Source organism: Scyliorhinus torazame, chromosome 29 (genome assembly GCF_047496885.1).
Source record: "Scyliorhinus torazame isolate Kashiwa2021f chromosome 29, sScyTor2.1, whole genome shotgun sequence".
NCBI lineage: Eukaryota > Metazoa > Chordata > Chondrichthyes > Carcharhiniformes > Scyliorhinidae > Scyliorhinus > Scyliorhinus torazame.
The window spans coordinates 25,212,281-25,226,336 of NC_092735.1; the positions used below are offsets into that span (position 1 = coordinate 25,212,281).

The 14,056-nt window shown below is 48.9% G+C and overlaps 1 protein-coding gene across 1 annotated transcript; it reads left to right on the top strand.

The window, feature by feature from the left end:
- The first annotated feature begins 4,627 nt into the window (after nt 1–4,627).
- Nucleotides 4,628–13,286, top strand: LOC140403949 (ras-related and estrogen-regulated growth inhibitor-like). The gene is made up of 4 exons (XM_072492232.1): nt 4,628–5,077; nt 10,157–10,213; nt 11,925–11,998; nt 12,290–13,286. Exons 1-4 carry the CDS (start codon nt 4,969–4,971, stop codon nt 12,767–12,769), a joined length of 720 nt encoding a protein of 239 aa, XP_072348333.1. The 5' UTR covers nt 4,628–4,968; the 3' UTR covers nt 12,770–13,286.
- Nucleotides 13,287–14,056: the final 770 nt, after the last annotated feature.

Sequence of the window (14,056 nt, forward strand, 5' to 3'; positions counted from 1 at the left end):
AGGAAACCCTCCTGCTCTCGCCACCTGTCATCGGGTGTATTGGAATGATTAACAGGACAGAGTCAACCCGCTTGGCCACCTTATGAACACAGCTTCTGTGGCCATCAAGTCCTGAAGCGGGACTGGAACCCGGAGTGCCTGGCCCAGGGGCAGGGACGTTACCCAGTGCGCCACAGAAGTGTCTCTCTAGCCAACTTAAACGTCAAGATCTCAGCCATTTGATCAGAGCTAAAAAAAAGCCACAGAGATCTCTTCTGGAGGACACAGTGGGGGGCAGCAGAAAGAGGGGAGTCCGGGGTGAAGTTGGATGATAGACGTCACAGAGCGATTGCAGATGTGTGAGGATTAAGTAGGACAAGTGAGGGTGACAGACCGTCACGGCAGATCTCCTGGAGTAGCTACAAGGGGGACAGGGCAGAGGAGAATCCATCTCATCAGATCACAATCACCTTAAATGCTCAATGAGATCAAATCTTAATCTTCTATACCTAAGGGAGTACAGGCCTAGTCCATGCAACCTGTCAGACCACGGCTATAATATCATCGATGATAAATCCGGAATTCCGGACAAAACTCTTCGGCAATGAGTCCTTTTGCTTTCCAATTGGTGTAGGAAGGCCATGTGACACAAGAGTGGATGTGTTGGCCCAATAATGGCTAGAGCACGGGGGTGTGGTGGGTGGGGGGGGGGGGGGGAGTCATGTGATGCACCCTCCAGGAATATGTTGAATCACAGTGGGCAACTTAAGGTTGCTAAACAACGAGCGAGAAATAACAGAACGATACGTTGATGGATTGGGTGAAATAGGCTGAGGCGAGACTCCTCTGGAGAATTAAAAACCAGCATGAACCAGTTGGGCCGAATGGTCTGATATGAGCTGTAAATGCCCTGTAATACTTTACCCCCACTGCCACCTGACCCAGGGCACTGAGGCCCAGGGTAATATCCCTCCGGCCACCTCTGAACATATAACTCAGCTCGGACTGGAGTCCGAACCCGGCCTTTACTCGTCCATATTACCCTCAGGAATACATTTACCAGTTGCGATGTCGGGGGGGGGGGGGGGGGGGATATGTCCGATAAAGAAATGCGGAGGTGCTAGCATTCATCTGCGTTGCTGAGTAATTTGGTTTTAGCATCTTTCTCTCCGCTGAACTTTTGCACTCTGCTGAACACTGCTCTTGCCTGCTGTGCTGTCTTTTACGAATGACTGGTTTTTAAAAATTCCCTGAATCGGTCTCAGAGGCTAATGAGGAATGTGACAGAACATTAGAAAAGGAATGTCGCATTATCATTCCCACCCGCTGTCACAAACCTTCCCTTCCCCCCCCACACTCCCCCGCTTGGATGCCAAAGTCAGCTGTGTGTGAAACCGTACCTCCTCGAACAGCAACAATCTACCAATCAATGTATCGTGGAGCACAGAAAGAGGCCTTTCAGCCGATCATGGCTGTGCTGGCCCATTGAGTTCCACCCCCTGCTTTATTTCCCGCTGCCGTGCAATGTTTTTGAAGCAAATATCCAATTTCCACATCGGTGGCACCCCCCCCCCCCACAGGTCGCCCTGCGACCCTTCCACGCCAAGGTCCCACCGCCTGAAAGCAGGTGTGGACGGCGGCGGCAGGCTTCGGCGTTTTTACGAAGGCCGCTGGTCCCATCTGGCGGGCCAAGAATCAGCAGGCCGGCCGCATAGAGCGGCCCCCGACCTGCGGCAACCATGCCGTCGCCGATTCTCCGCTCTGCGTGGCCCGATTCGCGCCGGTCGCGGGGATTCTCCGGCCCGGCCCCGGGCTGAGAGAATCCCGCCCCCACTGTCAAAGCTTTTCCTCTTGCACGCACCAGGACAAAGTTGCAACACCAATAGTAGAGGGAACAACAATTCGTGCTGCATGAGAAGAGAGTGCTGATTGATTGGCTGTTGGACTCTGATTGGTAGAGACGTGGTCATGGAGAATGCATCAGGGAATGGTTAACTGCCAAGACTTTGTTTCAATTCAATCCAGGTAGGACAACTCAGGTTGGTCAAGGCCTTGCCATGGGGAATGAACCAGGGAACGGCCGTTCCCCAAGCGTTTGTTTAGTTGAAAAAAGCCTGTGTTTATGAATATTTGCAATTTCTGGCACGTGTAAGGGAGCCTTCCTGCAAGCCCCACTGATAGTTTTAAATTGATTGTCAGTGTAATTCTTAGCACAATCAGGGCTGTTTAGCAAGTGCTGCCCAATCGCAGAATCTAATGCTGGACACTATGTTTTGACATTTGCAAGCATGGCTGGCTGGCTATGGTCAGTGCTTTGTCTGTTGCGAACAGCTGACGGACATGCTGTTTTATGCGATAAGCCAATCATTGGGGTGTTTGGCCTACACATCGGGCATCACACCAGCATTGAAATTCATATAACACTCATTTGTGTGATGGGCAGAATGTCTTTTTTGCTTGACGGCAGCATTCTTTTAGCGGGAAACACAACTCTTGTTGCTGCTGCACTGTAGCAGCATGAAATGGCTGGTTTTACCTTCTATGCAAATCTTTTGAGACACCTGACCGTAATCTGACGCAAACGTTTCAGGGCCGAGAGTGGTGGCCTTAAGCCAATTCATGAATTTGCACGCTGTACCGCGAGCATCGAACTTGCACATTGGGAAAATGGGTTGGGCATGATTTACGGGATGGCCAACAAGGCCGATCGGATAGTGCGCAGAAGGGTAGGAATCCCAATGCGCATAGTGAACGGTGACGGCAGAGTAGAGATTGGCAGATTCCTTAACCAGCACATCAAGGAAAGGGGGTCCATGTGATTGCTCCATTTCAAAGGTGAATTTGAGCACAGGATGGAGCTCTTTAAGGTGTATAAGGAAATTCCTACCTGCAGCCTTGGATTCAGCAAACGTATCATCTACACATCGGAAATATGCGAGAGGTCGGAGATTTGGTATCATTCCATTGAAGACACTAGCGGAAACCAACAAGAATGTTTGCAAAACCTGGGCCTAAAGGGGATCCCAAGGCAACACCATCTATTTGGACATACATGGAATCATTAAAACGGAACATTACTGCTGAGTTCATAAGTCCAATGATTACAGTTTCAGGTGATGCTGGCAGGTCCAGATCGCTGTGGTATAGTGATGTGGTGCTAATGTTGTTGACTTCCTTGAGTGGTACATAGGTGAATAGGCCAGCAATGTCAAATGGGCTCATGGGCATGGTATTGCTATCAATATGCAAGCCCTGTGTGGTCTTCGCAAAGGTGAAGGGATCGTTCACCATGCCCATAGGAAAATCTGCTCAAAATTGGGAGCAGCAACTCCCTAACAAAAGCTTGGCAGTTAACTGTTCCCTGGTGCAGTCTTCCTTAAGGTCGGGTGCCATCCTTAAGTTGTGGAAAGAGGATTTGCTTCAAAAGTTGATTTTTTGGCTTGTGGACGCAGTGTCAGGACCAACGGATCTGATTTCGCATGGTCTTGTGTTGTGACATTGGAGGAATTGTTTTCAATGAGAGATGCTGGAGTTTATTCGCCTGCCTTCCCACTTGGCTTTGATGTCCTGTGAAGACAGCACTGGTGGGAATTCTCCAATGCACGGACGTTCCTTTGGTAAGTGACCTAAGACTCTCTGATATATAGGGCGCTGATAACAACATTGTAGAACAAAACACATGTACCGATATACGGCAGGAGTTCTACAATCCATGTGTATCAATGAAAGCACACTGAACATGTGATGCGCAAACTCACATGAGCATCAGTGTAAGATCTTACCTAATGTTTATTTCAAGTTGCCCTGGTCCGGTTTTAGACTAAGTTTAATACTGAATTGTGAAAATTATGAATGCAAAATCTTTGGGACCAAAGCAGACAGAATTAAAAGTGCACAAGGGCAATGGTTTCTCTTATTAAACTGCGTCTTCATTTTGCAGACTCCCTCTGCTGGTACCAATGTGCATGGTAGTTTTGAGTGAACAAAATGATCATTGCACTTTTCAAAACGGTACGCACTACATCAAAGCTACAAACTGTACTGCGCATTGCGTTCAGATATAAAGAAAACTACCCAATATATATGTTAATCATGTGCAGGCATGAATTTTAAGGTTTTTTTTCTAGTGAAAATATTGACATTCGCAAAACAAGCCGTGTTAAGCCAAACCACTGGGCTGACGTATGTTATAAGCCCATGAATGATTTTGGGTGCAGCACTCTGACTCTGTGAAACGTGTGGCTTGGATAATAGCACTCTCGCCGCTGAGTGTCTGGGTTCACATCCCACTCGGACTTGAGAACAAGAACCAAGGCTCACACACCAGTGCAGTAGGGAAGGAGTGCTGCATTGTTGGAGGTGCTGTCTTTTGGATCAAATGTTCATTTGACGGTTACGGGGATAGGGCTGGGGGATTGCGCCAAGGTAGGGTGCTCTCTTGGAGGGTCGGTGCAGACCCGATGGGCCGAATGGCCCCCTTCTGCACTGTAGGGATTCTATGACCACATTTCAAATGTACTTCATTGGCTGTGAAGCGCTTTGAGACGTCTGGCTGTATACAAATGCAAGTCTGCCCTTTTATTTCTTGGGCCAGCAAGTATGGAGCGGGCAGTAGGACCCAAGGGAGCTTGTGTAGAAACCGAAAACAACATACGTCAAGAGTGGAAATAGAGTGGAACTGATCATTAGGTGTTTGGTCCAAACTATTTAGCATCACATCTCCAGGAGAGAGAGAGAGAGCGAGTTGACACTGGCGGTAAACACAGAAGAGGCTGCGTCTGAAAGAGGGCCAGACAGAAGCTGCTGTCCCTTCCAACCTCCCCCAGCAAACAACAAAACAAAAAATCACTCGGAGGCTCCGCTGTGTTTTAAACACAAGACGTTGGAATGCAAGGCAGAGGGGGCTGCATCCAAGTTCCTGTGAGACTGAGAGCTCCGACACCGTTTCTGCTCCACAGGTTCGCTGGCAATCCCAGCTGAAACTGCAACATGACTTCAAACTTCCAGCTGTCTCGTCCTCTGAAGAGAGCCCAGCATTTGACTGGTTACAGGACTCTGAGAGTGGCCATACTGGGGCAAGGGGCGGTGGGCAAAACTGGTAAGATTGCGCCCGACTTACAAAAAAAAAGGCTTATGTTGTTTCAAATATTATCCAGACTGGCGTCTGCTGCCTCCACAACAGAAGAGCTGGTCAGAGATTCAATTTATTCCATAGGATAGGATTACACCTCGTAACTGTGTGTGGAGCTGCTGTTTATTTAGCAGGGTAAGGGTTTCGCTGTGTACCTTTGTGTGGAGCTGCTGTTTACTCAGCAGGGTAAGAGTTACGCTGTGTACCTGTGTGGAGCTGCTGTTTATTCAGCAGGGTAAGGGTTACACTGTGTACCTGTGTGGAGCTGCTGTTTATTCAGCAGGGTAAGGGTTACGCTGTGTACCTGTGTGTGGGGCTGTTGTTTATTCAGCAGGGTAAGGGTTACGCTGTGTACCTGTGTGGAGCTGCTGTTTATTCAGCAGGGTAAGGGTTACGCTGTGTACCTGTGTGTGGAGCTGCTGTTTATTCAGCAGGGTAAGGGTTACGCTGTGTACCTGTGTGGAGCTGCTGTTTATTCAGCAGGGTCAGGGTTACGCTGTGTACCTGTGTGTGGGGCTGTTGTTTATTCAGCAGGGTAAGGGTTACGCTGTGTACCTGTGTGGAGCTGCTGTTTATTCAGCAGGGTCAGGGTTTCGCTGTGTACCTGTGTGTGGGGCTGTTGTTTATTCAGCAGGGTAAGGGTTACGCTGTGTACCTGTGTGGAGCTGCTGTTTATTCAGCAGGGTAAGGGTTACGCTGTGTACCTGTGTGGAGCTGCTGTTTATTCAGCAGGGTAAGGGTTACGCTGTGTACCTGTGTGTGGGGCTGTTGTTTATTCAGCAGGGTAAGGGTTACGCTGTGTACCTGTGTGGAGCTGCTGTTTATTCAGCAGGGTAAGGGTTACGCTGTGTACCTGTGTGTGGGGCTGTTGTTTATTCAGCAGGGTAAGGGTTACGCTGTGTACCTGTGTGTGGGGCTGTTGTTTATTCAGCAGGGTAAGGGTTACGCTGTGTACCTGTGTGGAGCTGCTATTTATTCAGCAGGGTAAGGGTTACGCTGTGTACCTGTATGGAGCTGCTGTTTATTCAGCAGGGTAAGGGTTACGCTGTGTACCTGTGTGTGGGGCTGTTGTTTATTCAGCAGGGTAAGGGTTACGCTGTGTACCTGTGTGTGGGGCTGTTGTTTATTCAGCAGGGTAAGGGTTACGCTGTGTACCTGTGTGTGTGTGGAGCTGCTGTTTATTCAGCAGGGTAAGGGTTACGCTGTGTACCTGTGTGTGGAGCTGATGTTTATTCAGCAGAGTAAGGGTTACCTGTGTAAGTCTTACATGGTTTCTGTTTGTTCGACAAAGACAGAGTCATTAGGGCACAGAAGGAGGCCATTCGGTCCATCACATCCATGCTCGCTCTCTATAGAGCAATCTCATTCAGTTGTGTTGCCCCTACTCTCTCGCCAGGGTCGGGTCAGTTTATTTCCCTCAAGTGCCCATCCAATTTTCCTTTTCCGAATCATGGATCAGGGTGAAGGCTGCTCACCGTGTAACTGTCTGTAGTCACTATTTGATCAGCAGGGTAAGGGCTGCACTATGTAACTGTGCAAAGTTCCCGTTTGTACCCCAGGGGAATGAGCATCAAACCATATTCCTCTTGTTTCTCTACTCAGCTTGTTCCAGTTGGTTTTCCCGTCATTTCCCCCCACCCTTCTCTCTGCCCAGTTTTCTGTCCTTGAGGCAACATCGAGAGGTTAGTGATCGAAATTGGCAGCTAACTTTCGCGAGTAGTTAAGCAAATATTGGAACTCCTGCTGCAAGCTCGCAGGCCTGTCCAAACCTCATCCGGTCTGTGGTCTGGCTTTGAGAACCCAACACTTTCCCATCTCAGGACCCCCCCCTCCCCCATGATTAATGTCCTCATTGCTGCGGTTTTAGGTTAAACTCTGGAGAAAAACAGGCCGTCACAGACTTTCTTTTCAACAAAGCCGTGCGAAGTGGGCGGAGCCCCTGTGTGTATTTGTTAAAAATGAGATGGGGGGGGGGGGGGGTGGAGACAGTGGCCAATACCACAAGAACTGGCTGGTTCAACTGGGAACATTTGCATTGATACAGCATCTTCAGCACCTGTTAAAACATCCCACGGTGCAGCGGCACAGTGGTTAGCACTGCTGCCTCACGGCGCTGAGGACCCGGGTTCGATCCTGGCCCTGGGTCACTGTCCGTGTGGAGTTTGCACATTCTCCCCATGCCTGCGTGGGTCTCACCCCCACAACCCAAAAAGAAGTGCAGGGATTGGCCATGCTAAATTGCGCCTTAATTGGACATTTTTAAAAAGAGAATCCCACTGCCATTTGTTCACAGGAGCTTCATTAGATAAAACCTCACAGGGAGACAGATTGGAACAGGAGCAAAAAGCTTGGTGAAAACGCACAGGTTCAGGGAGTGTTATGGGCCAGGGTTTTAGAGTATCCCAAAATGTATCATGGAGTTCACCTGACCCACAACTTTTACTAGATTGTGGTACGGGGAGCACACGGGCCCACTCTACAGGTGTGGTACAGCAGAAATGAAAAAGCATTTTCTAAAAGCAAAACAACGTTTATTCTATGAACTCAAGTTAACCCATTTAAAACAGTGAACATCTTAGCAACCATCAATTCAAATACAACCCCCAAAGAATACAACACTAAGTAATCCTTTAAGCTTTCCTTTTAACATCCATAAGACTTAAAACACCTTTTACCAGAAGCACATCAGGTTAAAGTCACTACTGTTATTAGTTTTAAATCACCAGGATCGATTTACAGTCTTTAGATTACAGAGAGAGACTCTAATACACCTTCTGGCTGTGACTGCAGCTATCCAGCTCTGAAAACAAAACTAAAACACACCCTGCAACAAATAGCCTAAAATGAAAGTAAAAAGCTGACAGACAGCCCAGCTCCACCCACTCTCTGACATCACTGCAGTAATAAACACCCATTTCTTAAAGGTACTCTCACTACAGATACTTATATACACACCCATTTCTTAAAGGTACTCTCACATGACAGGGAGCATCTCTAAAGAGTACGTAGAGGCAGAGAGGTTCAGGGAGGAGATGTCCAGATTTCGAGAGCGGAGCAGGCCATCAATGGAGAAGTATTTAAATGGTGGAGGCACGAGAGGACGGAATTGGAGGAGTGCAGAAATCTGGGAGAGTGGCAGGAGGTGATGAAGATGGGGAGGGGTGAGGCTACGGAGAGGTTTGACAACTTTAAACCGAAAATATAAACACACAACCAGCGGGCCCAAACCCTGAACACTTGGGGCAGCTAGCTCTGCGCACATTAGTAAAAACAAACATTTTTAACCCTAGGGGTTAAAGAGAGATTCATTTTAGTGGTACTTTGGAGACACAAGTCAGGGTGGAGAAATGTGGTGGCGTTTTGGTTTCATGTTTTAAGTTTAATTTGTGATTTGCTTTTTGCTTCAGGCGGTGTCCCTTTAAGGAGCTGCTCCTTTCATTTGTCCCACAGTGTATTTGATTTAGTTTAATTGGTTATTTGATTTATCCAAAATAGGAATGTGGTGGTCATATTACTGAACTAGTAATCGGGACTATTCATTTAGAAGTCTGTTCGTTCAAATCTCACCATAACATTTTAAGAATTTTTAATTGGATGTGATGACTGAAGGAATTTCAGATATTATGGGATGGATTCTCCGTTTCAGGGAATATGCCCCCCATGCCATTGTGAAAACTACTGTGGCCTTTCACACCAGAAAAACTGGCGTCAAAAGGCCACCTATTCACAGCCCGGCAGGGGACTAGCAAGGACCCGTTGTGAAGCTCGCAGCTACAGCTGCCGATACGGGCCCCCGCACTTCCGGGTCAGAGGCCGCGCCGTGCTCCGTGGCGGACTCAGATCGCAGAGCTGGACTGCATAAAAATTTCCCCTGATTGGCCGCGCGGCCGACCCGGACAACCCTCTCAAAAAATACCCCGGTCCCCGTATAGAATCATAGAAGTTTACAGCATGGAAACAGGCCCTTTGGCCCAACCAGTCCATGCCGCCCAGTTTTTACCATTAAGCTAGTCCCAGTTGCCCGCACTTAGCCCATAACCCTCTATACCCATCTTACCCATGTAACTATCTAAATGCTTTTTGAAAGACACAATTGTACCCGCCTCTACTACTACCTCTGGCAGCCCATTCCAGACACTCACTACCCTCGGAGTGAAGAAATTGCCCCTCTGGGCCCTTCTGAATCTCTCCCCTCTCACCTTAAACCTATGCCCTCTAGTTTTAGAGTTATGAGGAGGCCCACCCTGGCTTCCGATCGGCCCGCTCGCGGGTTTCCCGGTCGGCTGGGACCATATTAGAAATACACCGTCGGGACTTTTGCCGGTCGGGGGCGGAGAATAGCAGGGCAGGGAGAATGTGCAAACACCACACAGTCACCCGAGGCTAAATCCTCGTCACCCAAGGCTAGGCCTACATCAGTTGGAGTTTAGAAGAACGAGAGGCTATCTTTATTGAAACATATGATACTGAGGGAGCTCGTACTGGGTGGACTGTGAGGATGTTCCCGCTGGTGGGGGAAGACAAGAACTAGGGGTCACGGTTTAAAAATAAGGGGTCTCCCAATTAAAACACGGGTGAGGAGGGATTTCCCCTCTCAGATGGTCCTCAGTTTTTGGAATTCTCTCCCGCAGAGGCAGTGGAGACTGGGCTATTAAATACACTGGGGGCCGAGTTAGACGGATGTTTGATTGACAAGGCAGCCTGGGATTATGAGGGACTGGAGGAAAGTGGAGTTAAGGCCACATTCAGGTCAGCCGTGATCTTACTGACTGATGGAGGGGCTGAATGGTCAGCTTCTGCTCTGTTTTTGTAAGATAGCATCATGCTAACGTTTGATAGGTTTAGACGAAGAGGAGGCTCAAGCCGCATACAATCACCAGCATGGAGCTGTGGGGCCGAATGGCCTGGTTCGAGTTTCTTTCGGAGCGTCAGTGGCTCACAAAGTGGTTAAAATGATGCTGGGTACAGGGAACAGTTTTGCAGGCAGGGGGAGGTCACAATACAGCCCTCTGCATTACATCTGACACGCATACTTTGCTTTTCCAGCAATCACCGTGCGCTTCATAACAAAGAGATTCATCGGAGAGTACGATCCGACTTTGGGTGAGTATGCACAGAGCGGTTTCTGAAAAGACCCCTTTCAAGAGGACTGTCCTGCCCGAGTGCATGTCTGCTGCAAAGGTGTGATTTAGTCGCAGAGTTGCATTTATAGATCAGTGGTGCTTTTTCCTCTGTGTATCTGTTAGGATCCATAATGAATGCAAATGTCCAGCCAAATTCGGCTATCTACTTCACTCTGCAAGACTGCCAAATTATCTCTCAGACATGCAGCGTGTGTGTGTATCTATCACTGTGAAACAGACTGGTTATCAGCCGAAATGCCTGACACCCACCCGCAGCCTGTGCTGGCATGCAGGGAAGAGGAGATTGACAGCAGTAATGTCTCACCTACATGCTGAAACCTGATAAAGCTTCACGGGCATGAGTAACGATCTGGCCGGCAGGCAGGAGATGCTAACAAAATAGCGAGTTCTCTGTGGCCTCATTGGTGAGAGTCAAAGGCATGGCAATGACATACAAAGTGGTACAGCACATGCTGGGCTTCTTTCTCAGTACTTATCAGGCTTTAATCTGCACAGGCAACTCTACATGCCTGGACGCGCGAAGCTTGATACCATCCTGCGGTCCACTGCTGCCTCACAACCCCAAGGATCCAGGTTCGATTCCAGCCTTGGGTGACTGTCTGTCTGGCGTCTGCATGTTATTCCTGTAGGTTTCCCTCCGGGGGCTCCGGTTTCCTCCCACAGCCCAAAGGTGTGTAGGTTGGGTGGATTGACCATGATAAATTGCCCCTTTGAGTCCAGGGATGTGCAGGTTAGTTTACGGGGAAAGGGCGAGGGAGTGGACCTGGGTGGAGAGCTCTTTCGGAGGGTCGGTGCAGACTCAATGGGCCGAATGGCCTCTTTCTGCACTGCAGGGATTCTAGGACAAAGCAGCCCACCCACCACCTCCAACACCCACTCCCCCCCCCCCAATAACAGTGGCAGCCGTGTGCACCATCTACAAGATGCACTGCAACAACTCACCAAGGTTTCTTCAACAACACCTTCCTATCCTGTGACCTCTGCCACCTAGAAGACCAAGGGCAGCAGCTGCATGGGGACACGTATTTTGTTTCTTTTGAATACATTTATAGTATCCAATTATTTATTTTTTTCAATTAAGGGGCAATTTAGCACAGCTCATCCGCCTAACTTGCACATCTTTGGGTTGTGGGGGTAAGACCCATGCAGACATGGGGAGAATGTGCATACTCCACATGGACAGTGACCCAGGACTGGGATCGATTTCGGGTCCTCAGCGCCATAGGCAGCACTGCTAAACACTGGGCCACCGTGCCATCCTACTGCATGGGAACATAAGCACCTGGAAGTTGCCCTCCATCCACTCAACATCTGGACCTGGAAAGAGAGAACCCATTGCTGAATTTCTCACCACTGGGTTCATCGTTGACCAGAAACTGAACTGGACCAACCATATAAATACCATGTCAATAAGAGCAGGCCAGAGGCTGGGAGTTCTGTGGCGAGTGGCTCACCTCTCGACTCCCAAAGCCTTTCCATTGTCTGCAAGGCCCAAGCCAAGGGTGTGATGGTACGCTCTCCATTTCTCTAGATGGGTGCAGCTCCAGCTTGATTGGCACTCCACCCACCACCGATGCACAGAACTGCGGCCTTCAGTGTTGGAGCAATGCAAATGAGGATAACCCGCAATTATTGTCTGACCTGTAACAAATGTTTCTGCTTGTCCACAGAAACAATATACAGGCACGTGTCCTTGGTGGATGGGGAGTGCGTGCAGTTCGAAGTTCTCGATACTGCGGGACAGGTAACGTAATCTAGCCTTGCAAGGTCATTTGTATCGCTTCCAAAGAGCATTCAGAGAGATAGGCGAGCAAAGAAACAAACTTTCTATTTACACGGCTTTATGATCGCGGGATGTCCCAAAGAGCTTGACACGGTTTTAAATGTAGTCACTACTATAATGTAAGAAAGCCCAGCAGGAAATTGGCACAGTAAGCTCCAAAAAACAATGAGAGAATGATCTGATAATCTGCTGCTGTCCCCCTCCCAAAGTGCACAAAAAGGGAATAAATGCCATTTTCTTTTATTTGCAAAGGAAGAAGATGCGATGTTAATCGAGGAAAAGATCAAGTGGGCCGAGGCCTTCATCATTGTCTACTCTGTGACGGACAGGTGCAGCTTTGATGAGGTTCTCAGACTCCGGTTCTTGATCAACCATGTCCACTCCGGCTTGAAGAGGGGTCACAGCGACGCTCCTCCCCCTGTGCTGATAGTCGCCAACAAGAAGGACCTTCAGTATGACCGGATGGTGACCACGGAGGAGGGCGATGGCATCGCCCAGGCGCTCAAGTGTCCATTCTTTGAGATTTCAGCCCGGGACAGCTACGAGGAGGCGGTGGCCGTCTTCAATTTGCTTTACCGGGAGATGGCGACCAGCGGAGCGCTGTCTGCCTTCCGGCGGAAGGTCTCCTCCAAGCTGATGGACAAGATACCCAGGATCCCCTCGACCGCCACCATGAGTTTGCCAACACGGAGTTTTAGCTTGAGTTCTGTCAAGGATTTCTTAACAGACTAATACCTTGCGCCTTGGGGATTGACTTTCCAAAAAGACTTGCCTTTGTATTTCAGGAGGGGTAGATCCCGAAGTGCTTGACAGCTAATGAAGTACTTTTTGAAATGTAGCCATTGCTATCATAGAGGAAACACAGCAGACAATTCGTGCAAAGCGAGTTTCCACAAACAGCAATTTGAAGCAGTCACGGGCTAACTACAGGCCAGAACACTCGGAAGAAATCCTCTACTCTTCTTTGAGTGGTGCCCTGGGATGGATCTTTCACTCAAGATGGAGCCCCAATTAACATCCTAGCTGAAATTTCGATTCTTTGCCGTCAGGCAGACTCGGCGCCCCCTTTTCCTCGTGACCCTCAGCACCCGGTTGCATGTGAACAAAAAGGTTACGTTTGGAGCTTGCTGAACAACAGGAGGGAACCAATGGGCCGAGTGGCCTCCTTCTGCACCGCGTTGACTATAACGGATGGTTCTTTTCCTTCTTGCAAAAAAAAAATGAAAATAAAGTAAAAAGGATATCGAGAGCTTCGACAATCCTGTCAATTTGCCATAACATTCTGGGAGTGGCTTAAATATTCCCCCCCCCCCTCCCCGATATTAGCCAGATAAATTCCACACGTGGAATGAACCAGATGGATTTTTATGCCAATCCTGCAGTTATGATCACTATTGCCCCCCCCCCCCCCCCACCCCCCAGGGAGAGCCCACAAATTAGATCAATGAATTTTAGGGCCAGTGGAAGCATTGACGAGCGGGTAAACTGACCTATTCTTTCTCCAGAATGGAAAGGTCGGAAAGGGAAGGGGCCGCAGACATAATCTGCTCTTGTTGAGGGTAAATGCCGGCATAAAGTGGTGGGGTCGAAGGGGTTGTTTGATTCTATGTGGCTTCAGGTATGCAATTACGTACTGGACTGGTATGCGCCGAGAGGGAGGAGAGGTAATCTGCAGGGGAGCATAATTACCAAATGTAACTTGTACAGCCATGAATACACGCTGAGCACAGAGGGAGGTGGTGGTGGTGAGTTGGGGGGGGGGGGATAATCGGATAGGAGCGGCCCTTTTTCTGGTTGCATATTACACACAGCCCATAGAATTTCTCACACTGCGGGGGGGGGGGGGGGGCATTCCCAGATGAGAGTTAATCCAACTGCACGAATGAGGGAGAAAGGGACATAATCTGATTAACGGATCACAAGTACTAACATGGGAGAGAGTGAAACGAAAAAGTTAAAACATGTAAAAAAGTTACCAATGTAACTGGGGAGACATGGCAGATTATCAGTTATATTAGT